This window comes from Cheilinus undulatus, linkage group 22, assembly GCF_018320785.1.
Source record: "Cheilinus undulatus linkage group 22, ASM1832078v1, whole genome shotgun sequence".
Classification (NCBI taxonomy): Eukaryota; Metazoa; Chordata; class Actinopteri; order Labriformes; family Labridae; genus Cheilinus; species Cheilinus undulatus.
In genome coordinates this window covers 17,324,824-17,351,630 of record NC_054886.1, presented here as the reverse complement: position 1 = coordinate 17,351,630, position 26,807 = coordinate 17,324,824, and the positions used below count along the sequence as shown (strand labels likewise).

General features: G+C 39.7%; 1 protein-coding gene across 2 annotated transcripts; it reads right to left on the bottom strand.

Annotated features, from left to right (window-relative positions):
* Window positions 1-618: 618 nt before the first annotated feature.
* Window positions 619-26,807, bottom strand: ccdc149a (coiled-coil domain containing 149a). Of its 2 annotated transcripts, XM_041780165.1 has the most exons (13): window positions 26,660-26,807; window positions 23,481-23,642; window positions 23,255-23,293; window positions 20,733-20,840; window positions 20,518-20,634; window positions 20,242-20,414; window positions 15,841-15,913; window positions 15,625-15,709; window positions 12,454-12,598; window positions 12,223-12,299; window positions 11,334-11,366; window positions 7,412-7,504; window positions 619-1,746 (listed from the first exon to the last, which is right to left on the bottom strand). In XM_041780165.1, exons 1-13 carry the CDS (start codon window positions 26,780-26,782, stop codon window positions 1,241-1,243), a joined length of 1,734 nt encoding a protein of 577 aa, XP_041636099.1. In that variant the 5' UTR covers window positions 26,783-26,807; the 3' UTR covers window positions 619-1,240. The 2 variants fall into 2 exon arrangements, with proteins under 2 accessions (XP_041636099.1, XP_041636100.1); XM_041780166.1 differs by lacking the exon at window positions 11,334-11,366.

Here is a 26,807-nt window from a genome sequence, read left to right as displayed (position 1 = left end):
GCAGCCAATGAATTCCGCATGCTGACTACTCTTGTCAGCTGTTTAAAGGGACCGAGAAGTGTGAGAAAGTTTGAAAATTTACTACTGTGCAGTCAAAGTTGCGCAGGGCATATGCCGCAAGCCAGCTGCAGCCTTTTTGGCTTAATCCCCAACTGAACCTGCACCACCTGCAGGCATGAATAGGCAAGGAGAGAATGTTAAAGCAACCCAATATATCAAGATCCAAGATGCTGCACGCTGCAAACGCCATCGTGGACAGCCAGCTGATGAATGTTAATGGGATGACCATTGGTTTCGGCCGATGCATTGGTGCATTACTTGGCATTGACAAGGAAAAGAAAGAAAAAGAAAAGAGGAAGATGACAAGGGATCAGGAGTGTTTTACAGAAATATTATTAGGGTTTTTTTTTCATTTTCATCACTTTTCAGAGCTTGTTAGCCTGTTTTTTAGAGAAAGTGGTATGTCAATAATGTCCATGTCTGTGTTTGATTTATTGTGCATCTTGTGTAAAGGGGGGGGGGGGGGGTGTAATTCAGCTCAGCTTAGGACACAGTGTTAAGCCGCTTCTGAAAAATGATTTTTGTGTATGGATAGGAAAAAACTTCCTTGACAACAGATCATATTGCAGGTATGTTTTATATTCATAAATATCAGTTTATACTTCCACATGTAAGGCACATTTAATCTCATTCAAACATTTTCTGAATGGGGTTCCAAAAAAAGAAGAAGAGGATCTGAGTAATAACTATACCCATACAGATAAAGAGAGATCAATATAATACACAAGCTTGTGCAACACATTCACTACAAGTTTTGGTAAACTGAATTGAACCTCCTTTGGGAGTTATATCAAAATGCAACACTGAGTTTATTGGTGTCCCTCAGGAAGAAGAGAGCAAACAGTTGGGATTATCTTACCACAAGGGAGAGGAAACTGAAGTTGCCATTTTACAAGCTAAATTTTACCTTCAGGGTGGGAAGTTTGCAACTCAATTGATTTTAAGATTGGTTGGCTGTTGCAGAAAAAAGCCTGTCTGGGTACAACAAAAAAGGACCCCTGGTTCTGTTACAAGTGGCTGAAATGGTGTTTTTTCTGTGTTACTGACCAAGCAGCTGCAGCTATCTAGAGAATGCAACAAGGATGATGTACGCAATTATCAAACAAATAAACGACCTGGAGAAGGATTAGAGTGTCTTTCAGTGATGGGAGATCATGCAAAGTGGTCACGATAACAGGTGTCACAATGCAGCTTGACAGTGAACGTCCCACTCCCCTTTACTTGACACCTCTGTGGTCAGGCTCTCTGGTGCTGATAAAGATGTTTCAGATGCATTATTGTCCCCGTACTGCTGTCGACCCACCTCTGTATGATCAACTGAGCCTTTCTTAATTTGAAGCCATGGAAGGTCTGATTGCGTGTTCGGGATGCCCAAGGCCAAAGCTGCCTCCTCTCCTTCCTCCACTGTAGAGCCCAGTTCTTCATCTTCGACTCCCTCCACCTCATGCCCCGCCTCCTCCACTGGACTCCGCCCGTCCTCCAGCTCCGAGGTGTCTCCGTCGTCAGTCAGGGTCACGATTTCTCCGACCCTGCTGTCGATCCCATTCGTCTCCACGCCCACAAGGGGCGCCAGGCTGTTGAGGAGAGCAGGTGAGTCTTCCCCGCTGACGCCATCTGTGCCAAGGTCGCTGCCAGCGGTGTGGCATCCCCACAATGATTCATGGGAACTTCTGTCGTCTGACACAACTGGGAGAGGGAGGATGAGACAACTGGTCATTTTAATTATTCACTTGATCTGAAGCCATCATACCATCAGAAAACAAATCCTTCTGCCCTTTTCTGTACCTCTGAAGGACTTCATGAGTATAACACTGTTTAACAACAACAACAATATCTAGAAAACTTTCTGCTTCAACTTCTAAAAGCTAAAAAAATTAACTTAAGCTGGTGATAAATCAGCTACATGTATGTTCTTTCAGTAGTTACAGTATATTCTTAACACAAATTTTTGGGACATTATCTTCTCACCCAAATAACAATTTCATAGAGATAATGCAGCTGGAAGAGTTTTATTAATTATTTTATCACACCTGTTTAGAAACCTAATCATTCAGGCAGCACCCAGGAAGCCAGTCTTTATCATCTGTTTTGGGCCTGTCCTAAAATCAATAGTTTCTGGTGTAAGAATGATCAAACAGAGCTCTGAGAAATTTCAAGGAAGACTGTTTCTACCCATTCATTATTCACCACTCATTTATATCTCTCCCGTCTTCCATTCTTTCTCTCTTCCTGCTCTAGTGATCAGCTGATTACAGGCGTCCACTCTCCTAACTAATCAGATTCTGCCACAACCTCATTTGACCAATCATCATGCATCTGTCATATTATAAATCTGTCATCCTTTCTCCTTCAATCATTTCAGTGTGGATGCTGCAGCCCTCCTCCACCCCAGCCACCTCCATTCAGTTCATCAGCATTTAGTCAAGATCCTCATAGGTCTTCTGCTCATCTCATCCTGTATACCTCAGTGGTTCCTGGTCCAGCTTCTGAGTAGTCTACTTCTAATCTGATCCTGCAGCTCATGTTTGAGTGCCAATTTTCCTTACTCCATCTTTTGTTGTTATTTAATCCACATTTAAAAAGCCAAACTACCAAATGAAGAGCTGTTTTGGAGCCAAACAACCTGCTCCTCTGAGGTAAGCCTAATGATCTGGATCTCTTAAAGGTGATGGATTTCCTATGACAAAGAGCAAGGCTGGACTGACATCAGCTGAGAAAACACGGGCAAGATCAGAGTTTAATGTGCTTAGCCACAGCAAAACTGTGCTGAACCGAAAGGGACCTCTATGTGGAGACAGACCATACATAAGGTATTACTGCTCTCCCAGGCTTTAGACTGAGGTATTTCAAATTTCTGCCTGCTTTTTGCTTGAACATTTCACTTCTTTTGGAATACAAAAGCTTAAGAATTAAGGATGTTTTTATTTACCCACTTGGAACACTTGGCTTATTCATAAACATGGTCTTTTTGGTAGCACCTCTTACCCCCCATCAGGAGTTCTTCACTGCTGTTTGACATCATTTGCAAAGAACCTACTGAAGATTGGTACTACGGGATCTGTGATATTTATATACTGGAACACTACCTCTTCACTACGGTTTCAAGGGGACAAATTTCAAGAGTAATGGGAAAAATGGAAAGCCTATAACCTCCTCAAACACGTATCCTTTATTAAAGGAGGTTTATTCTGATATAACACCTGCATATAAAGACTTTTCCCTTTTTATTAGGAAAACACCCCAGGTTCAAACTTTAATGTATTCTTGTGCTCTTAAATGCACTTACATATTCTTCTATCTTCTTATAAAAATACTGCAAAAGACTTATAAAAGAGGTCCCTTTGGAAGTCATGTAATCAGTGTTGACTGAACCAATCTCTATTATTTGAGATTCCAGATTATCCAGTTACAAAACCACCAACTAACAGCATTTGTCTTAAGTCTACTCATTATTGCAGGCAAAGGCAGGATGATTTGTCGTGGTCTGTCCTCTCTGGGACCAGCATATTACTTCGTTCTCTAAACTGACAGAAAATCATTTTATTACATAAAAACAAGCTTTGCTATCCAGAGATAATCTGACAAGTTAATTGGATAAAAAGCGAAATCCAGCTTTGTTTTATGGAGGTAACGAGAGAAATAAAAATGAGAAATCAAGATCTTGAGAAAACAACTGAAACCACTCTGTTATCATATGAAAATGAAGTGAATGAAATTTTTTCATGCAAGCTGCCAACGCCTTTTGTAGAGGGAAATTTTGCCAAAAGGCTACACCTGAATATCAAATAAAAATCCTAGCTTTAAACTAACTTGTTTTTCCAAAATAACAAGGAAAAAAAGAGACAAGATCTTGAGGAAACAGGGATTTGAGAGAACACTGCCAGAAAAATCCTATCAGGTACTTCAAGACACCATACCAAGACAAATATAAGGATAGAAATAGGAAGTGTTGGAGACACTGTGGCTCAGCCAAGGCAAATGATTTCCATATATTCTGGGATTGTCCCAAACTAATTTCTTACTTGAATGGTATTTATAAAACATTAAGGTAATCAAAACTCAAATATGCCGCAAAGAGAGCATCAGGATGAAGACCGGTCATCTCTAAATGGTTACGTTTAATGCCTCAGAGAAAGTGAAAAAGTGAGCAGAATGGGGCACTAGATTGGCTCTGTTGACAGAACAGGTGACCAAATACAGAGGCCAGGTTACTCAATGCACTAGTCACAAGGTCGATTCCTTACCCTAGTGCTGTTTTTCTACCCTCACCTCTGTCTTTCTTTAGCTATTCTTTCAAAAAAAGGCAACAAGTTCTAAAAATTATCTTCAAAAAAGGAAGCAGCTTATAGATAATAGGCCCTTAAAAAAAAAAAAACAGTGAAATATCCCCAACAGTACTGCCAGTAGGAGGCAGCAGATGCTAAATAGCTAGGTGTGTGTGCAGGTGTGGTTTCAGTCATCAAGAGAGCTGTTTATAAGCCACACATACATATATCCCCTTAAATATCAGAAAAGGGGGTGGGGGGCATCATGAGCCCTAAACATTTTGAATGAAGCCCTGAATGTAAAACAACAAACAGACTGTGTACTGCCCTGCTCCTCTCTCATCTCTGCCTGACTCAGCCTCCCTAACATAGGAATGGTCACTTTTTTTAAAATAACTAGACATTTCAGAGCAAAACTACTACATATTGTGTCTTAAAAGAAAAAAAAAACAGTGATAAAGACTTCTGTTCAAATCACACCCCGGTGCATGCTGGGGTGTGTGGCAACTATGTGACACCACCTCTGGGTGTTGGTAAATTGTGCAGTGTGTTGCAGTACAGAAGAGAGAGAAAAGTAGATCCTCCCAGGACTGTCATTTGTGTATCTTGGTTTTGCTAGCAGGGGCACATTTTGATGAGATATTTGCATGTGGGCATGTGCAGTGTGATGCTGAGAGGTTAAAGTCATTTAGCACAATCAAAAATGCCTTATTTTGAAACTGAGGTTACGCTGGTGGACCTTCTGTTGGGATTTTGGAAGGGGACCAAGCGGCTTTTTGAAGGTGATCCCCATATGCAGACTAAAAATTAGAAGCCTAGGTTGAATGGTCCAAAGGGGCTGTTTGTTTGACTAGACTTTGGAAGAAAAAAATCATAGTTCAAACCCTAAGGTGAAAACTCACAGTTTGCACAACTGTTGACCTTCATGTTGTCTTGAATCAAAGAAATTCTGGGGTCAATCTGATAAAAACCCCTTGGTAGAGTTCATTAAAATGTGAAACCTGCAAAATGTCCAAAAAAACACCAAATTTGGCATTTACCCTTCATCAGCTCACTTCTTGTAGATATTTTTAAAAGACAGTAAATTAATTTTTTGTTTGTCTGACATAATACATGTGTACTTATTTTCATGCATTTAACCCAAACTTTTTCGAGAGGCCCCAAAAGAGGACATGCTGGGCCCCTGTGGGGCCATTGTTTTGACACACATACATAATTTGTCACCAGGACTGATATACAGTGCTTAACAAATTTATTAGACCACCTGTCATAAAAACAAGAAAACATAAATATTTTAGAAATCTTTCAAAAACCTGTTTAAAACTAAAAATGTTATTGTTATTTATTTGACAAATAACAAACTTAAACAACTAAATAGTCCTTTTTCACACATAATAACCTAAAAACTTCATATTTTGTATGGCCTCCTTTGGCCTTGATAACAGCTTGCATTCTTGCTGACATTGTTTTTATGTACTTTTCCACAGACTCTGATCTAGAAGCATTCATCTCTGCCTGAAGATCCACAGTGGTCTTCCTTCTGTCTCTGGTACTTCAAATCTTGAGGTGTCTGACATCTGCTTCAGTTAACTTTGGTTTCCTGCCTCTTCCTTGGCGCATTTTGTAAGTACCAGTCTTGGCAACTGACTCCAAAGCATCCTTGACCACACTGTGAGAACACTTTATGTCTTTCCCTATTTGTCTCAGAGACCATCCAGCATTATGAAGTGCTTTAATGCGGACTCTTTCATTTTCCGTGAGCTATCCATGTTTTACCATTTCGAACAGGAATGAGGAATTTCAAACTGAATTCACCTTTTATACCCAAATTTGAGCCGGCTCACTGGGCTTCTCTGAGAAGTCAGAAATTAATCACGCATAACATTCAACCACTAAAACTCATTTTTCTGTTCAGGAATCCAAGTAAATAACTATAATTTGACATATTCATCAAGAAATAATAATGTGCTTTACTATTTTTTCAGGTTTTTTGTAAATCAGTAAACTTGAAAATTCATGGATAACGATAATAATTATAGTTTAGCATTAAAAATATCATTTGGGTTAAAGAGCTTTTACATATTGGTGTATTAACCATTGCAGAAACATAAAAAATAATTTTGGTAATTACAAATGCTGTTAATTTAGGGCAGCTTTGGCATAAACCTTACTTTGGGTGGTGGTCTAATACATTTTTAAGCACTGTATCTGCAAAGTTTGTTGAGTCTTTGAGCATGTTAAAGCCCTCAGATTAGCAATCATTTGAACGCCTACAGATACATTAAATTCTTCCTCTGAGGTCAGTGCTCAGGCCCTGAAAAAATCAAACAGTGTGAACTACATGTGCTGATAGGCCAAGGCTGTAATGTGAATCCAGTAGGTTTCTGCTTTTGTAGTCAGGATTGTCATTATGATGTAAGAAAAGTTTAGTATGACAGGAGACCATTTGAAAGCAAACACAAGTAAAACTCCTCTTTTGAAGTTGAACCACTGTGTCAATGCACAAAGTTATTTCAATTACTAATGTGACTGAAGTGCTTCCATGGCAACAGGCTAAATATAGCAGCAGTGCCCCAGACAAGGGGACGCAAGACGAGTGTGACGCCCCGCATCTCGGGCGACGGCGACAGCTTAGTTCTGCTTCTTCACCAAAATGTGCTCTCACTTTGGGGATTACTGACCCATATTTGTGGGAGTGCAGGCGAAAAGGTTAAAGACTGCACATGGAGTCCCGGCTACCTCTCCTCCACCCAACAGACACACATGCAGAAAGACGCAGAAAGAGGGCAACATTACTTGAGCTGGCATCCATATTTATGCCCCCTCCCCCTTCTCCTTTCAAAGAGAACACGGCAGAAGTTTCTGAATGTCAGCGGGCGAGAATTTGCCTCACATTTCTAAAATGCCATGGCATTTGGGCAGCTTGCACCAATGAGAGGCAGAGAGGAGTGGAGGCGGGAAGGGAAAGGACTCGGGTTAAACATGGTAGATAGCAAGGAGAGTTTAGCACGCAGCAGCTAATTACAGTGTTTATGCCGTTAGCTGTGGTGCTCTTAGAAGCCAGTTACACACAATTACACACTCACCTTTGGGTGGCTGCACTGTGGGCTGAGACGTGACATGAGTTGGATGAAGCTCCGGTTGAAGGTTGTCGTTCAGTGTGATGTTTTCCCGCGTCCCTGTGAGACCAGAAAGAACAAAACAAAAGCACAAAGCAAATGGTTTTAAAAGTTCCAGAAAGCCATGTTAGGACTGGATGGAGCTCATCCAAGCACATGCATGATGTGGAGACTTTCACAAGCACAAACACGCACGTATGCATTGCAGGAAGTGGCCTCACTTCCCTGTCATCTGTCTTCATTAGTGATGGCTGCACGCCTCTTAGGCTGACACCATATGCTACTCACACAGGACTGTATTCACTCAGACACGCGCGGACCCTCTGAGTGTTCACATGAGCCTTTGCTTTCACAGAGAGCCAGTGAATAGGCCTGTTTCTGACCATTCAAGTGTGAGGCACAAAAACAAACAGAAGAATGGGAAAATGGATGGCTGGGTGACACGATGCGTGAGAATCATGAATGGTGAACGGGGGACCATATTGTTATGAATGCGGTCCATATTGTTATGGATTCTCAGTGATGACACTGACGTGGGTGCAGAGGGGATGTGTGTCAAGAAAAAAAAAAGTTGCTGGAAACTTCCTTTTTTACAACTTAAAGAGGTGGCATTTGAAATTTTCAGTGAAATGTCAAAATTTTAATTCCTCTCTTACTTTGGTTTATCGTTGAATGCAATTCAAACTAATGACATTAGCATCAGTCTCAGCTGTACCTCATGTTTATAGCTAATTAGCAAATGTTAGCATGGCCACACTGTAAACAAACATGCCAATCTGATCTATATAATTGCTAAACATTAGCACTATAATGAGCATTTCAACAAGCCGAAATTAGTATTTGACCTGAACCTGAAAACAATCAAAGGGTTGGTTTTACTCAACCTTTAAGGCTTCCAAAAAAATGCAAAAAAGACCATCAGGATGAAGACAAATCCTTTCTAATTGATTATGTTTAGCGCCTCATATTATGGCTGCTAACTCATCCAGCAATCTTGGAAAAATTCTCCCCATTTTCCCTACAAGAAATCAAGCCCATAGCATTAGATAAGGCAGGCCACCGAGTCGAGCGCTGCCATACTATGAGATCAGCTGATCTCACGCAAGCCTTCATCACCTGACGGCCAGCTGATTTGCTCTAAGCACGCTATTGGCTAATCAAACTCATGCAGCCATATTGAAACTGCTCTAGCTTGGCTATGCATCGCTGCTCCCTCTGCTTTTTGCAACCCTCCTCCACCCCAGCTCCTCCTCTATGCTTTTCTGACTTTATCAATGTCACTCTGTTGTCATTAATGCCGGCTCTGCTCTGGGTTTATTACTGCTTCTCTCCCCGCCTCAGGCTTTCTCTGTAGACACAGGGAAAGCAGGAAAGTGTGCTGTTTTTGCTCTATGCTTTCCACATAGGCTTGTGGAAGAGCAGGGGTATACGTATCATAATATGAGGCTGTGGGAAAGACCCAGCTGTACCGTAGATATAGAAATTTTTTATTCCCCTTTGAAAAAATTCGTGGTATGTTTGAGGACAATATAAAGGCAATGAAAACAGTGAACTGAAGACAGCAATGAGCAAGAATTCCACTTTAACACTTTAAAAATTAGAGTCCTCAGTCCCCTGATGCTCACTGTGTTGTTAGAAAAAGGTAACAAAAGGTAATCATGTATCTGTCTCAACTTTTTTGGAGTGTGTTGCAGGCATCAAATTCAGATTGTGTGCACATTTCCAAGGTACCAATAAAATTAACAAGTTCGGACATTAAATATCTTATCGTTGTGCTCTGTTTGGTTGAATATAGGTTGAAGAGGATTTGCAGTGCACTGTATTCTGTTTTCATTCACATTTTACAAAACGTCCCAATGTGTTTGAAATTGGGGATTGTATATCATTATATATTTGTATTTCAATTTGTTGTCACGGGCCATATATGTTGTGTTGCATTGCATGTTATATCACATATACTATCATGAGTTATTGTCCAATTCAAACCACCAATATAGCAATTATCCCAGAATTGCTGTATTGTATTATTATCCTCATCATGGACTGTGTGTTATGTACTGTATCAGTTATTATACCACATAATGTATGATGAGGTGATCTTGAAATTCAACCCCCAAAATATCAGTTACTTCTATTGTGATATTGTCCTTATCATGGACCATATACCCTGAATTGTACCAATTATCACACTGTGTATGGTACTGCATATTGTGACACTTATCACATATTTCCTCAATTAATTTATATATAAATTATATTAACATTATATTAAATATATATTGACACAAGTTTGCCTACTATTCCCACTTTTACTTCATATATAAAAGCATTTCTCTTCTTAATCATAAAATACTTCAAAATACCAGATCATAAACTCTGTAAAAGCATAAAAGAGACATGTCTGTCAAACAATCACATGGCTGAACTTTACACTGGGTGCAGGCTAGCTCAGGAGTGACAAGGTAATGCCTTTCTTCTTCACTGGAAAAGTCTGTAACTAGACCAAAACAGAGCTATATGGCTGCACTCTGCATCCATCTCTGTCTTTTCAATAGCTGATGCACACTGACAGGCTTTCAATTGCTGTGTTACATTCCTGCTTGCACTCATTCAGAAGGGTGGACTGGTGGGGATCTATCAATCACAACTTTATCTGACTCACTGCATCCACGACATTGTTATTGTTTTTGGCTCTCCCTCATCCGGAGACGACGTAGTCCCCCTCAAGTGTTCTTGGGGCCTAAGGTAGGCAGCCAAGGCCCTCTAAGCTATCCTGTTTAGCTTTAATATCCATCAGCCCAACTTCACATCACATCAAGGCCGCAGATGCTCACATCTCTCTCTATATTTCTGTCTCCCTAACTGTGGTGGACAGCGCGGTCGTCAGGCACTCTGGGCCCCCCTCGCCTACAAATTCCCTAATAACGGCACATTCCCCTAAATGTGTTTGTAATGTGGGCAATCATTTTCAGTAATGGATGCTTGTCACTTTTATAGCGGTGAGAATGACGGTCTCATGACAGGGCACCTCCATTCAGGCGCAGCCCCGCCACCTCGCTGTGGGGATAATACATGGCACAACATCCCCCTCTAGTGGGGAAAGCAGAGAACTATGTTTTCTAGACTGTATCCTTTGACATCAAGGAGAATTTCCAGTGTCTTTCCTGTCAAAAAAATGATCAGAATATAATATAAATAGATCATAGATAAATATTTTATCTATTTCAGATGATTTGAGGATTAAATTTGAAAAGAGGTGCTATGGATGGATATAGCACTGATATAGGTGCTAGAACAATAATACTGATATAAATCATTCCAAATAAATCTATATACTGTACTCAAATGCTGCAAGGAAGTGAAATTTTCACTGTAACTCAAATGCTGTAAGAAGGCTCTCTGTGGTAAAATGCTTTATCTCATATGCACATTGCACTAATCAATGATTTTAAATGATCTTACCTACCTTATGCACACATTTTTTTGTATTTAGTGTTTAATTTCTGTACACTGAGAGCAAAGCTGACCAAAGTCAAATTCCTTGTTGTGTAAGTATACTTGGCCAAAAATGCTGATTCTGATTTTTAACACTTAGAACAGGGATAAAGGCAATAACAAAACAGTATTCTACCTCAGTATACAGAATAAAAAAGTCCCTCTTGTTCTGAAAAACTGCCCAGACTGAATGTAAACATAGAGACATATCCACTCGACCAAAAAAGAATCACTGGTTTCATGAACAGACACATGAGCGGGGTGGTCAATGAGGCTGACACATGGTAAACGGTGGGCATGAGGTGACAAGTTTTCTGGGTGTCTGCCCAGATTTGCCCTGGCATGACATGGAGGAGGGCATGGATGGGCTAAGTGGGGCAGAAGGAATACATACTCCCAATTCCCACGGATATGCGGTAGGTCAAGCCTAAGACGCAGCCAGAAAGAGAGAAAAAGCACACAGTTATGAAGAAAAATCGCTTTAAATTTAGATGAAAAGAGAGCAATCAGTTCAAGATCTGAAGCAATAAATGAATGATAATAACAAGAAATTTGACAGCAAAATAAGAAAGGGATATTGTATGGAGAAACATTTCTGCCTTAAAATTCTTTAGCTAATTATAGCTAAACTGGCACGCTTTTTAAAGACTTAAAACACACAAACACATCCTTAGTCACACGGCCATGTTTGCTAATGGTGTGGTGCAGAAATATCTACACAGTATTTTCAGAGCAGCTATATTCACCATGAGACTGTTAAGTGGTTTGATTCACCTTCTAACTACAGATAAAAAATCTGACTTTATTATTTAGAATATATTCAGTTGTCTTTACAACATAATTCTTACTTTTACACGATAAAAGTTAAATCAAACAAAATTGCTGCTTCCATACCATAGAAACAAAAATTAAGGTCAAAGCACCAATAGTGGCTTATTTTTGCTTTTCATTACTAAAAATTGCATGCAAACTATGTCATAGTATCTAAATAACACAAATACATCAGCAACTTTTTTAGTACCCCTGCATCTTTCTCTGTTTATGTAGCAGCCTGGTGAAAGAATCAGTGAAGATCTGTACTTTTATTAAACTCCAATTCTTTTTCATACTAAAACAGCAGATATCATATGGTTTTATAAGGTCTTGAAAGAATTGAAGTAGCAAAATTGTATTAAGTGGATTATTTGGTAATAATAGATATTGAGGGGCTATTTGGGGATTTGGTGACTGTATGCTTTTGTCTGTGAAACTTCTAATTTGGTTAAAAAATAGAAGAAGCCCACCTGGAAGACTCCACAGCCCTGAAACCTCCAAGGTCTTCAGCTTCCTTTCCAAATCTGCAACTCTGTTTCCCAGGATCCTGTGGGCCAAGTACAACGTGTCAGGTTACTTGGAACCTGTGCGTGATAGTGTTTGCTTTGAGGGCGAAGGAGGATCCTCAGAACATGTTGGCAAACATTTAAAGTGCGTCAGGTTGAGTGAAGAGGTATTTGTCTAAAATGCAGGAGAGTGACCTGTTGGTGTGCCTCTGGTGCTGGATGACCAGGTTCTTCTCATGGATGGTCTCCAGCAGAGCTGTAGCCAGAGACTTGAGGTCAGCGATGGACTGAGGGGTGGCTGGCAGACTGCAGCCCTGCTCTTCCAGAAGCATCTCCTGGACTGGAAAGGAGAGAGAAAAAAATAGGAGGAGCTTAAAAAATAGAGGAAGGAATAAACAAGAAAAGAAGGATGGAAAGGGACTGACTATAAAGAAGTATATTGAGGATTTGTGGGTACAAGCCATAAAGACAAGAAATATGACAGCAACACAACAAAAGTGAATCTAAAACATTAAGAGCTCCCCCTACTGGCTGCAATGTTGAAAAGAGTGTGAGTACTTTGCATTAATGCTGCCAGCACTGCTTCTATCTGAAAGAAAATGCCACCAAAGAGAATGCAGGTAAATGGAAAAGATTGGGATTTAAAAGCTTAAACTGTATGTTATTGGAAGTCCAACTCAAGTCAAATCTTCTTAATTTAAGACGAGTTGAATAGTCTGAATTTAAATGTGCAGATTAAACTAAATTTAAACAGCTGCTGAGAATTATGGGTACGTACCCTAGCTCTAGGTTCCTGTCCTCTTTCTAAGCTCCCTCTCATCAGACTTTTCTCAGTCTTTCAGTCCTCTGTTGGTCTTTTAGCTATTCTGTTTCATGTGTAATGTTGGCACCAGGAACAGCTTTGTATTGTGTGGGCCATTAGAGCCCATATGGTAGAGCCAGTAGCATCAGCATTGTTACTACCTGGAGCTTGCATGCGTGGAGCCTGGCTCTGTTAAAACTTGCAATGCTGTTTAGGCTGTAAATGCCATGTGGTTGAATAGCCTTGGTAAGATAAAGAAGCTCTGCATGTGAGTGTGGAGGGTGGTGAAAGCTAGCACGGAGGGGAGTGGCTGTTGTAGGCTAATAGGAGGAAATATTGCTAAACGTTGGTTCCCACTTGACATTCCTAGAGTTGTCCTGGCTCTTGCTGCCTCACCAGTCTGCACGGTTGATTTGTTAAAGGTTATCATTGGGTTATAAAGTCTTTTAACTGAAGATTGATATTTTTTATTAGAGTACAACTCTCTTGTGTTTCCCTTTAATCCACAGTGGAATTATTATAATTATGTATGACAGAGAGTTTGTTTTATTTGAATCAGTGATCTGATGCAATAAGAAAGTTTAAAACCCCATAATTGGACACCTAATCGTCACTGAATTTTTATAATCATAAATGTGTGTTCCAAGCACATAAAAACGGTTATTTTCTGGACTGGAACCCTTGTTTCAGTAGGTTAAAGCTCCAGTGAGGAATTTTTGGTCTTTGGCAATTCTGGCGCCCACCTGTGGATCACTTATCTCCCTTCTGGTTTTGTTTTGTCAATCTGAAAGCTATCCTGTAAATCAAAAACTGGTTAATCTTACTTCAAATCTAATCCTGCAATCATCTGAATCTCAAATAAATCAACTCCTGGCTCTCATCAAAGTCTCATGCAGAATGCGTTTTCCAAAGACAGTACTCAGTTAATTTGCAATTTCTTTACTGCAATTACAGCATTACACTGATGCAGTGGTGGCAAAGTTTTTTAATCAAAAGTAAAAAGAAAGCCAGCAGAAAGAAGCTGCAGGCAAGATTAGGCTACATTGCACAGATCTCAGAGTGCACGTTCAGTCTGCAGGAATCTGTCATGTGTCACAGTTGTCAGTTTGAGTCTGCAGACTGCAGTGGATTTGAGAAATTAATCGATTGACCTGAGTATTTTATAGAGCAACAATGGGGATAATGAAGAAAGTCCTGTTAGGGTTTCTATTTTCTCTCTCCCTTACTCCCATGTACATACTGTGAGACTTTAGATTACTATTTATGTCAAATTTAGCACCCTCAAATCTGGGTTGTTGCACTGACATCTGAAGTATCATAGAGGAATACACCTTGATAATGAAATAAATCAAAGTACACACACCTTAATGCTACAGACAGCAAGTCAGACTAGGGTTGTGCAATATTTAGTTTTGATTCCCAAAGTTTTCCAGGGGTAAACAGGATTACTGACAGGTGTTTAAAAACCATATTATATAAGGAAGAGGTCTGACCAAGCACTTGTAGGCAAGCAGAATGCACACCTCTATAGGCATTTCATTCTGTCCTATTACAAAATGCTTCAACTCATACAAAAAAGCAACAAGGACATTTATTGGAGATGTTCTAATACCATTTCTTCCTTCCCAATACCGATACCAGAGTGTTGGGGATCAGCCGATACGGAGTACGGACCCAACACTGGTGTAAACTGTGCTGTTGAAAACTGGCATATTATTTTAGCCCTATGGTAAACTCAGAACATGGCTAAATAAATATATTGGTCATTTATAGCCTCTCTGTGACACTAAAGTTGTTTTTCCTGCTCATTCTTGTGAGTTTCACCACTAAACATTAGAATAAAAAAATGACACAGAGGGCCACATCACAGGCTCTCTGTCTCTCTTTCTTTCCATTAGGTGTTATGCATGCCAGCTCCATAATGATCCTCTCTGATCAAAGCTAATTTGATACTAAATACTAAACCAAACTATTATCAGTACATTTAAAATCCATAATACTTTGGAAATCCACCACCTGTTGGCCCTGGGACATTGAAAACATGTACCACTGATACAGCTGAGGTTGTGGTACTAACCCTCAATTTCCTAATAATCCAGCGAGAAAACTTTTAAGATAACCTTAAAAATAGATAAAAGCAACAGCAGGGGGACATAAAGAAGGGAGGAAAACAGCAGGATAAGAGCCAGGCAGAGATGGAGTATTAGAAACAGCTGTCTACCAGGTGACACTCTCCTAACTTTAACTCCGTAGCCCACTGTGCTGCTTCTGCCAGCGACTGTCAGTCATCATGGCAGGCTCATTTCCCTGCCAGTGGTGCTCTCTACCACTCAGAATACAATTAGTAACACAGCTGGTGTCCAGGGCGATGGCTTGAAGGATCAACAGAGAAAAAATGAGTTATTAAATAATGCAACAGACAGAAACAAAGAAAAGAAACAGGGAAAGTTTTTTATGATCAGAAACGAGGAGAGGAATAGTGCTTTAGAAGACTTTAACATGAACAGCTGCTTTGCTTTAGTTTCTGTTGATGTAGGAGTGAGATGAACAGTTTGTGTTTTCACCTTGTTTGGCGGAGAGGACTCCAGTGAGAGGGCTGCTGTTTGATTTCCCATATGTGCTGGAGTTTTTTCTCCTTTCAAGAGCTGTCTGTGGGGAGGCAAAAAAAAAAATAAAAGCAATGTTTGATGTGCGATTTAAATTAAAGTTACCTTATGTATTCTTAGTGTGCATGCATAAGAATACAAATTCCTCCAATGTTTGAACAGAAGACTGTTTACCTTGTACTTCATGATGTTTGATTTCAGCAGGTTCACCTCCTCTTGTAGCTGGTTGTAGCGGTCATGCAGATACCTGCAGGAAAAATGATCAGAACCACTATCAGCTCATTGAAAGTGTGTGTGTGTGTGTGTGTGTGTGTGTGTGTGTGTGTGTGGGGGATCACTTCATACCCCTACTACATCTTTGCAACATCGATAGTGAAGACAAAACAACACAAAGGCAGAAATATCACTTTGAAACAGCACTGTGAACCAGCATATGGTGCATATAGAGGAATATGCAGGAGTGCATGTACAAAATGACTCACTGATGTCCAAGGATGCCCGCATATTGAGACGGCAGTTCTGTTTTTTTTTTCGTGCTTCCTGTGTATGAAAGCCAGCTCAGAGACTTTCTCAAGGAAACTGCTCTATAATGCATTCTTACCTCTGCTTCTTTAGTAAACAACGCTTTGTTTTCTGTTTGGATTAAAAAAAAAAAAACAACAGCTGTTACTTGGGTGGAACTTTTATTTTAATGTGCTACCCAAGTGCTGTTAAACAGAGCAAGGAATTTTTCACCGTTTTTCCAAACATCCCTGTTTTGTTTTGGATGCTTACATTAATTTAATTTTCCAGAGAAACTAAATTATTTCACAAAACTACTGGGGTCATTTGTGTCTCTTTTTTGCTTTTTTTCAACAAGTCTCAGACGTGTCTCCTGAGGAATCCCAGCCCATTCTTCTTTGGTAAATCTCTCAAGCTCCTCCAGATTTGATGGTCTTCTGGCATGTTCCTGAACTTCAGTTCACCCCACAGACTTTTAATGGGGTGAAAGTCAGGGCTTTGTGCAGACCATCCATTCATTTTCTATACTGCTTATCCCATTGGGGGTTGCGGTGGGCTGGAGCCTATCCCAGCTGTCATTGGGCAGGGTACACCCTGGACTGGTCGACAGTCAATTGAAGGGCTGACATATTCCCTGTAAAGGAAAGCAAACAAGGGACCTTTTTGCTGTGAGGCAACAGTGCTGCGCCGCCGTGCAGCCCTTTGTGCGGACCAGTCAGTAACAATCACTTTCGTCTTCTGGAGGTAGTTCTTCACAAAGAGCGGTGGATGTTTTGAGTCTTTTTCATGTTGGAAGACAAAGCCACCACCAAGACCCAGTTTTGCTGCTGACTGCTTGAGGTTTTCTTTAAAAATCTTCACAACTCCTTCTTCTGTCACCTTTACAAGATTCCTAGTTCCAGATGCACTGAAGCATCCTCACAGCACAATACTCCCACTTTCGTGCTTCTTCTTTCTCCAAACATAAGCAAAGCCTCTATGGCCAAAGACCTCTGGTTTGGTCTCAAATGACCAAAGGACATGTTTCCAGTCTGTATAGTCTTTCTCCAGGTTGTCCTTAGCACACAGGTGTCTCTTCTGCAGAAGTGGAGTTTTTCTTGGTTTGCAGCCTCTCAGTCCATTCCTGTGCAGGGCTCAGTGATTACCAAGGTCATTCACAAGTGTAACGGCAGTTGTTCTTGAGTCTTTAGACATATCTCTCACTAGTTTTCTTTCCAGCGTCTTTGAAATCTTACTCTTTCTTCTTTTGTTTGGCTTGTTCTGTACTGTGTAGCTCTCTGAATTATTTGATAACAATTCTCATTTCATTTCATGACAATTGGAAGCGCTGTGATAGCTTTGTATTTCCTTCTCTTACTTAGTGAGCATCCGCAGTTCTTTTTTTCCAAGTCTAAACTGAATTCTTTTGTTTTTGCCATGATGCTTTCTCCAGTGACAGCTCAAAGCCTTACTGATGTTTTTGTAATGTGTGTAAAATGGAAGACAACCTCCAGTTTTAACCTGATTTTACAAGCTTTGGGCATTGCAAAGTTCAAGCACATAATTGCACAACAGTGGTTCGTGCTATGTTTTTGTTGTGAAATAACTTTGTTTCTGTGTGCAAAGTAAAATAATGTAAGCATCTAAAATAAAACTAGTATGTTTGGGAAAGTTGTGTTAAAAATTCCTTGGGAAATACTTTTAAAAATAGGGGGGCTAATAATTGTGTCCTCTTCTGTTAACTAACAAAAGAAAAAAAATAAGACTTGTTTTTTAAGGAGCCACAAAAACCCTGTGTACACCTGCAAAATATATTACATATTAGGAATTTGTACCACCAGAAGTTTCTTTAACTGCAACATAATGCAAAGTGTAAATATTGTGTATTTTATAAGTGTGAATGTTTGATGATCCACACAAAGTTATACAAAGAGCCCTGCTAACAACTGCACAAACTGTTGGACTTCTCTGTATCACATTTTAGCATAAAACTACTGATCTGTGAGGTGTTGGGGTGTTTCAGGTCTTCATTAGAGGGGCTGCTATAAGGTTTACATACCACCAGATGTCACTGTATTTGCCAAATTACAAACTTCTTTTACAAACATAAGTGCAAAGAGAAAAAAGCTGAAAGAGGGAAAAAGAAAAAAATCTCTTTTCTCTTAAAGCCCCTGTGAGGACATTTAAGCTACAAATCAAATAAGCTTGATACTTAATGCAGGGATGGTACTTGTTTTTTAAATATTCAAATAGTTTTTGTGCACTTTTTAATCTTTAAAATATATTTTTCCATTAGTTTTACTGGTGCCAGTTTGCAATGCTGTACTACAACCACACAGCGGCTGTGGTGCATCTGAAAGCTGTTTGCTGACCACTATTAAAAAAGAATAGGAAAACATCAGGGTCATGTGGCATAGCTGGAGTAGAGATCCTAAAAACTAACAGTCTTTCTCAGCTAAATTATCAAATTAATGATGTGTACTGTCAGCAAGTGTGGGTATGAGTACTTGAGTACTTGATGTGACCACCATTACTCGAGGTATGTTTCATTACTTGTGTACACGAAGTTTTAAGCTGCAATATTCTGATTGATTTAGCATTACATGTGTACTCAAACTATCAAAGTTCATCTAACTGAGTATACTCGATAAGAAATCATCAAAAGTGTGAAAACGATTACACAGACACAGACGTAAACCCTCTCCAGCCTTGGCTCTGGCTTTATTAGCACAGTGAGCCAGTTTGCAGCAACAACTCTTTCATGACAGCCAAGGTCGCCCATAAGGGGGGATAAAGGAGAGAGCTTTCTGGGGCCCAGCCAAACCAGAGGGCATACGAAGGTCAGCTAAACCATGGTCCATGTAAAGTTACCCTGTGATAACCATATATGTTTTTCCAGAACAATAACCACTCTAATAAAACCAATATATTTTTTTAAATCTATGCCGCTGTATATAGCCTTATCAAAAATAAAACCCTTTTTTCTAAAATCAGAATGAAAATGGGTTAAAAGCAGCAAAGAATGATTAAATGTGCCAGAAATGGTTAACAGAGGCAAAACAAGGTAAACAACAGTGTAAAGGGGTTATGAGTGGCAAAAAATGCATAAAAAAATGTGGAATGTGGTTAAAATTGGCTAGAAAAAAGGGTTGAAAAGAGGTGTATAACAGCAAAAACAGGTCAAAGAGGCATCAACAGGTGGAAAGTGCTGAAATTGGGTAAAAAGTGGCAAAAATAAGCAGAAAAAGAAGCAGAAAGGGTTTAGAGTTGAACAAATAGGGGGAATTAAGTAAAATGGGATTAAAGTGCAGTGAAAATGGATTAAAAGTGGCAAAAATGGGCAGAAAAGGGGGCAAAATGGGATTAAAAAGTTGCACAAATCTATCTCAAATGGTAAAAATGGGGTAAAAGTAGCAGAAAGAGGCAGAAAAGGTGATGGAAGAGTTCAAAAGAAGCAAAGCTGGCTTTAAAGTGACAGAAGTGGGTGGAGAATGAGGTAAAATGGGATTAAATGGAGCAAAAATGGGTTGAAGGTGATTAAAAAATTGAAAACAATAGTGGCATAAATGGGCCAAAATAGTGTTCAGAAAGTGGCAGAAATAAATGATTGCAACATCTGTAGCCAATAATAGTTTGAGACAGTTTTCAGCTCTAAAGTGAAGTGACTGTTAGCCAGCCTGCTAGCACCAATGCTACTGATCCAGCACACTTGCATTGACATCATAATTAAATCGTAACTGGGGAGGGCCCATTTTCTGGGTTTGTCAGGAGTCCAGCCAAATCTGTCAACAGGCCTGATGACAGCTACAGGAACTCTTAAAGGACATACAACTCGAAAGGTAAATAAACACTAGCAGGTTAGCACAGGTAAGAACACTTTGTGATGATACCAGAGTGGAGAAGATCGGCCTGCTCTAACAAATCTGGTGACAGGAGAGACACTTACATTATGTGTTTTAGAAGAAGGCTTCAGTGAGCTGATGGCGTTAATCGAGCTGAAATACGTTTCCCTACCTTACAGATGACCAACAAAACAGTTATGTGCAACTGGTAGAAATCACACGAGTTCTACATCTTCTTCTCCGTCCCACTCACCTGTTCTCCATACAGAGAGCGTCTATGTCGATGATGCGTGCCTCGTGGTTTCCCAAGATGTGGTTGAGCTCAACGTTGACTCTGTACGCTTTCTCTCTGAACACGTTACGCTCCGCCTTCACGTCTTGCAGCTCATCTGTCAGAGCCTTCATATTGTGCTCCATCTCCTCCATCTAGAAAATGCAGCCAGACAAAGAATATTAACATGCAGATTAAAATGACAGAGGTATTTTCAAGCTTTGTCTTTTGGTGAACAAAGGGTAGACAATTATTAACCTGTAGCCCTGCTCTCTCAAGCTGGCGGACGAGATCCTCACGCTCATGGGCGGGGAAATGGCGTGCTCCCACCTCCTCATCCCCCAGCCTCTGTCGAGTAATGGTCATTCTAAGGAGCTGAGGAACAGAAAAACACATTATTAAATCACCAGTTTCCTAAAAAAAAATCAGCCCATGAACCGGGCTGGTGCATGTTTTTGAACCAGAAACGTCACCTTGTTATCCCCCTGGGCCTCTGTCAGCCTCTGTGTCAGCTCCTTCACCTCCTCTGAGAGCTTTTTCGCCCGATCCCTCGAGTCTCTGAGCAGCTGAGCCAGGTTCACCTGAAGGCGGAGAAGAGGAGTGAAGAGGCGCAGCACAAAGGTATACAAAAACAACCGCAATAAACAGATTTTAAAAAGCAAGAATCCATAAGAAAATACACTAACTTTTACTTTCTGACTGTCAAAAATAGATGAAATTGTTCAAAGAAAATGATTTTGAATATTCTGGGGATTTTCTGGCTGTGAAAAGTTGTCTGACTTGGTGTCACAACGCGAGCGTGTGTTTCTGTGTTTGTTCAGTATTAAGATGCTATTTGTCTACTATGTTCCTGTGTTTGATGGGAGGTCATCCTTCCCTAAATGCCATTTTGACAAAGGTTTGAGACACTGCTGTTGCAAAACTGTCTGTGTGATGTCTGATGACCCGTCCATGGCGTACTACACCTCTAGTCCAGTAACAGCTGGGATCAGATCCAGCCCTCCACGACATTGAACAGAATATGTCGTTAAGATAATGGATGGCAGGATAGATGTGAGAGAATTCGTCCCCATTCTCTTACAGTGTGTCATAATGGAGCATCCAGCAGTTGAAGTCTTTTACCTTTTAAGATATCATTCAAAAAAGCACAGCAAAGACTCCCTATGGTGTAAATTAGACACCTTAAAGGCTTTTATTTTGTCTTGATTATACAAAAGTTCTGTCTTTATGTGTTATATAATACGTGTTTAGATGCTCAAGTGGACAACATAGTAATTTCAACTTATACCTGGAAGCGCAAGAGCCTTTTAAAGCACTTTCTCATCATATTGCAGATTGCTTTACACATTTGAGGATCTATTCAGACATTTCTGGATCCAAAAAGGTTAGGATGTTTTCTAAAAACAGAATACTACATTTAATGAAATACAACAAAGATGAGAAAATTAAATTTTAAACTGAGAAACCTCCTTGTTTTTACAGGAATACACACACATTCCCAAAAAGTTACGACAGGTGCATGTTTACCACTTTCTTACACCATACTTTATTTTTACGACACTTTGTAAGCATCTCAGGACTGAAAACACAAATTGCTGAAAAACTGAAAGTGGAATTCTGACCCATTCTTGCTTGATATAGCCTACATCCTAAGGATGGCACAACCAGTTATTAAGACAAGATACGATATTCCTTTACTAGTCCAACAAGGGGAAATTATTAGGTTCAGAGGGCAATCATTTTTTTATACAGGGTGAGATAGGTTTGGACCCCCCCCCCCCTTAAAAAATTTAAATAATCATTCAAACACTGCATTTTCTATTTACTTGGGTTGTCTTTGTGAAATATAAAAATTGGTTGGATGATCTGAAACATTTAAGTGTGGTAAATATGCAACAAAAAAAATCAGGAATCAGAAAGGGGACAAATACTTTTTACAGCACTGTATCCCTCAGAGATTACCCATGCCATAAGCACCAGGGATAGAAAATTACTAATTACCTTTACTCAAATTACTGTAACTGAGTGTTTTGTTGTTCTTTTTTGAGTACACTTTGAAATTAGTTCTTTTACTTCATTGTTGATCCACTAGTGCTGGTTCAACTCTTTAGAGTTAATTGATCTAAGCTCTGCCCACTGCCATTTTATATCTGGGGGTTGTGTAGTCGAAATTTCCCATCATGCCCTTGGGGAGAGTGTTTAAATGTGTTTTTATTTGTGTTTAGATGTTACTTGTTGTACAAAGATCCCTGCTGGGGTTCTTTTAGTCATGGACTGTTATTGTTGCACCATGACTGAAGTTATCCACTGAGTTAAAGTTCCCGCCTGTGACTCCGGGTGCTCTTTCAGGATGCATAGTGCATATTCTTCATCAGTATGCAGTGCTTTCTACAACTCTCTGCTTTGTTATTGCTCGAGGAGACCCACCTTGCCACAGATTTTCAGGAGTTACTGCAGCTTCGTCATACTGTATAACCGTTAACACTTCTGACTGCAATGTGGATCAATATAGACACCTTTAAAGTCTTAAATTTGACTCTATATGTGCTGTGTATTTTCCCTTATTGTACAGCTGTGACTTTACCTGAACATCCTGGTTGGAGATCTATTCTCTTGTTGTCCTTGCCACTTAGAAAAGATCCTTAGTTTTAGTCAAAGTGGGGGAGCTTGTCATTGATGATTGTGAAGGACTGAGCCCCCTCCCACTCCCCAAATAAATGAATAGATACATACACACATTTTGGAAATATCAGAAATAAATATCTTGTCTTTGTGCCGCGTTAAACTGATTTAAGGCCTGGTTTTATTTTCGTTTTACACAGCGTCCCAACTTTTTTGGAACTGGCTGTATTTGTGCATTTATGTCTAGCATTCCAAAAATAATACACAAAGAATGGGAGAAGTTTAATTTGACATAGACATAAATGTACAAATTTTAACAATGATGGTATAAATTCTCTTCCACCATTAGAGGCAGGAATAAATAACAGCTTACCTGATTGCGTTTTTCTGGAGGTAAAGATGTGTCTCCATCCTTAGAAAAGAGTTAAACAATTATTTGGATGTTTTTTCCCCTGAGTAAAAGTAGCTAATATTGCATTTTGCACAATGCTAAAAATATATACTTAATTGACTTTCATAAGCACCAGGATGCACTAAAAATCTTTTAATGCTGTGCACATGAAAAAATAAAGAAGATCTGGAAGGCCTGAACCACTCACAATAAGTTCTCTGTACTTTTTCTTGAGTCCCTGGTGGCGCTCCCTCAGCTGGTTGGCCATCAGCTTGTACTGGTCTCTTTCCTGCTGACAGGTGTCCAGCTCCTTGGACAGAATGAGGAGGGCCTCTTTCTTGCTCTCCAGCTTGCGCTTGCAAATCAGGAACTATATGAAACATCCAACACAAGGACAGAGCAGATGGAACTTGGTTTAGTAAGACTCGAGATAGTGAAAACATTTCAATGCAGACCATCAAACTCTCCACAGTGTTTCTGGATCAGAAAGTAGCCATGAAATTAATGTGCACATAGCTTGGGATTAATAATTGCTCGTCTTGGATGAGATGCTCATATGACTCAGCTGTGCAAACTACACCGCCCAGGTCCTACAGGTAGAAAAACACACAGGAGCCAAGTGTTTAAAGTTTAGATAAGAGACAGGAGAGGGAGCAGAGTAAAGTTTGATAGCTGTCAGACTAGCTTATAACCAAATTAAATGGCAACCACTACCATGGAGCTGAATGTTCAGTAGTTGTGTTTGGCAAAGCTCTTATAGTGGTTTCAAGCTCATCAATGAAAATGTACTGCCAGCAGCAGATCCAGGCTTTGTTAACTGGAGGGCTTAATCAGGACATTGACTTTGTTTGTGCACTAATGAACAACCTCTATTAAAAGCACCTTCTCTAATCTTATCTAACATTTACATTACTAAGATATCTTATATTACACTGTATTTTGATTTTTTTACTTTAAAAAACAACACAACCCACTGGCAACCTATAAATTCAAATTCCACATACCCCATATGCGTAGGATGGACTGCTGTCAGTAAATCTTGTCACCATATCAACATGACATCCCATCTTGCAGCATAAGCCACAAGTCCTAAAACTAAGGCCGCCCACAAGGGGGACTAAAGGGGAAAGCTCTCTGGGGCCCGGCCAATTGGGGGCCCATGGAGGTCAGGAAAATCACAGTTCATTGTAAATTAATCTCAATCTGTGATAGCCATGTTTTATATCTTTCCTGAATAATAACTACTCTTATCAAAACAAGGGTTATCAAAGTAGCACAATAAAGCATTTTCAAAATGTAAACCCATTTTCTTAAAACAGGATTACCTTTGCAAAGTAATATCAGACTCAGACTCAAAACCAAGTGCCATCTGTTCAGAATATCAGACTTCATAGCTAAACCATGATGTCCTGACATACTCAGGATACCAGAGAATATAGTAGAAAGAAGTGTATTAACTTAAGACAAAAAAAAATGGTTTTAAAGTGGCAAAATCAAAAGAAATGAGTAGTGGATTGTGGTTAAAGAGTAGCAAAAACAGGATGATGTGGAAAGAACAGATTTAAACAGGCAAAAAATGGGATCAAACAGCAATGGGCAGTAAAAATGGTGAAAAGCAGTTAAAAAGTGGCAAAGATGCATTACAAGTAGAAAAAATGGTGGCTAAAGTAGTGAAAAGAAGTGAAACAGTAGCAAAAATGGGTTAAAAGTGGAAAAATGGGTGGTTAAAGTAGTGAAAAGAGGTTAAAAAATAGCAAAAAAAAAATGCCTCGAGAAGCACAAGCTTGGTTTGATGAGGAAATGAATGTGGCAAAATTGGTGGAAACAGTGATGAATATAGGTTAAAAAAGTGACAAAAATAAATAATTTGAACATCAGAACCCAATTATAGCTTGACACACTTTTCATCTTTAAAATGAAGTAACTTTTAGCCATGATGCTGGCACTAATGCTACTGATCCAACACACATACATTGATATCATCAATAAATCACAACTAGGGAGGGCTCACTGGATCTGTCAGGGGACCAGCCAACTCTGTGGGCAGGCCTGCATACAACCACACATTTTATGACACCATACATCCTTTCTAGAAAACATAAGTTAGGCCTTTCACTCCTAATGTAATGTTTGCATGCTACTCTCACGCTGAACTGGTGATCCTGTGACCTTGCAATCCCACATGAGATGCTCAAGATGCTCAGGGTTGTGCTCTGCTTTAGGAACAAATCCAGTGGGTGAGGGGGGGAAGCTACTAATCGAAGCAAAACTGTGATGTGAACATAACAAGCAGACACCGAGTATGTGGAATTTAAGTCTGAGCAATTAATCCAAATTAGATTAAATTATAAAATGACATACAGAAATTGAGAAAAAAAATAGAAGGTGCAATGACCCTTTCTTACTGTTTACTTATTTCCTTTTCAATCCATAACAAGTTCCTTTTTCCATGATTCAGTCTTAAATCTACATATAAAAGCAGGTCTGGATCTAAGTCAACTAACTGTAAGTCAGTTACAGTTAGTTTAAGATGGTAGAAAGATCCATAATTGATCCTTAAACAGTCTTAATACAAAATATTGAAAATTTTGAATGAGATAAAAAGGGTGTGATTAATTGCAATTAACTACAGAAATCCAGAGATTGATCAGGATTCAAAATTTTTATCTTGTGACAGCCCTAAGTATAAATCAAACACATCTTATGGAAATGTTTCTACTTTTCTTCACATCCACACGTATTTAGCCAATTTGATGGAATGAGTCTTCTTGTTTTAATAATTTATAAAGTAAAATTGCTCAAAATTGGGTAGCTAGAACTTCCGTTTTGTTGCATTGACATAATAAAATAGGTGTCGGTGCCGTCTGAATTCTCCTAGAATCAAAGATTAACAAACTGCTATTGTGACAACCATTTTTAATTTCTTCACAAAAATAATTGACATTTACATGGTGTATTGCTTCAGCTAAAACGACCAAGATATGCCATTGGTCCATATTGTCCGGCCCTAGTTTGCGTAATTCACCCACACAAATATGAACATCTGACTGATAAAGTGTTTAATCAGTGATAGCAGGTAGCCCACAGGTGGGTTTATCGGTCATATGAAGCACCTTGCGTGTTAGAGAGAGAGGCAGGAGGAGTGTCCCTGCATTTCAAACCCAAAGGGCTCGGATGCTGTCGGCCTGCAGGCTAGCTTACATCGTCAACGAATCTTTATCTCCTTTCTAACGAAGTCGAAAAGCGAAATTTTCCGGGAGATATGAAACATCTCCTGGCAGACATTCTTATAGAAACTGACGCTTTTCCCATATGGACGCCGGAGACTGTGTGAAAACGAGTCCGTGTCTGCAACAGCTGTTCCTGGTCTTCGTCGCTTTCACTCACCTCGCTAACAAGCCCCTGCCAGTCACTCTCGCTCCTCTTGGAAGACTGCATTATAAGAAATACTATAAAAAGAAAAGCCAAGGAGCAGGTTGCTTCTCCGCCTGTGTCCGAGCCGCTTCTCATCCGTTTGTTTATCCAGCAACGTCAC

Bases quoted from the DNA above. Each gene is read 5' to 3' on its own strand.
- ccdc149a (XM_041780165.1), bottom strand. From the start codon at position 26,782: ATGAGAAGCGGCTCGGACACAGGCGGAGAAGCAACCTGCTCCTTGGCT. The intron at 12,599-15,624 runs GTGAAAACACAA...TCTCCTTTCCAG, and splicing joins AGTCCTCTCCGCCAAACAAG to TCCAGGAGATGCTTCTGGAA. The intron at 12,300-12,453 runs GTCACTCTCCTG...CTTGGCCCACAG, and splicing joins CACCAGAGGCACACCAACAG to GATCCTGGGAAACAGAGTTG.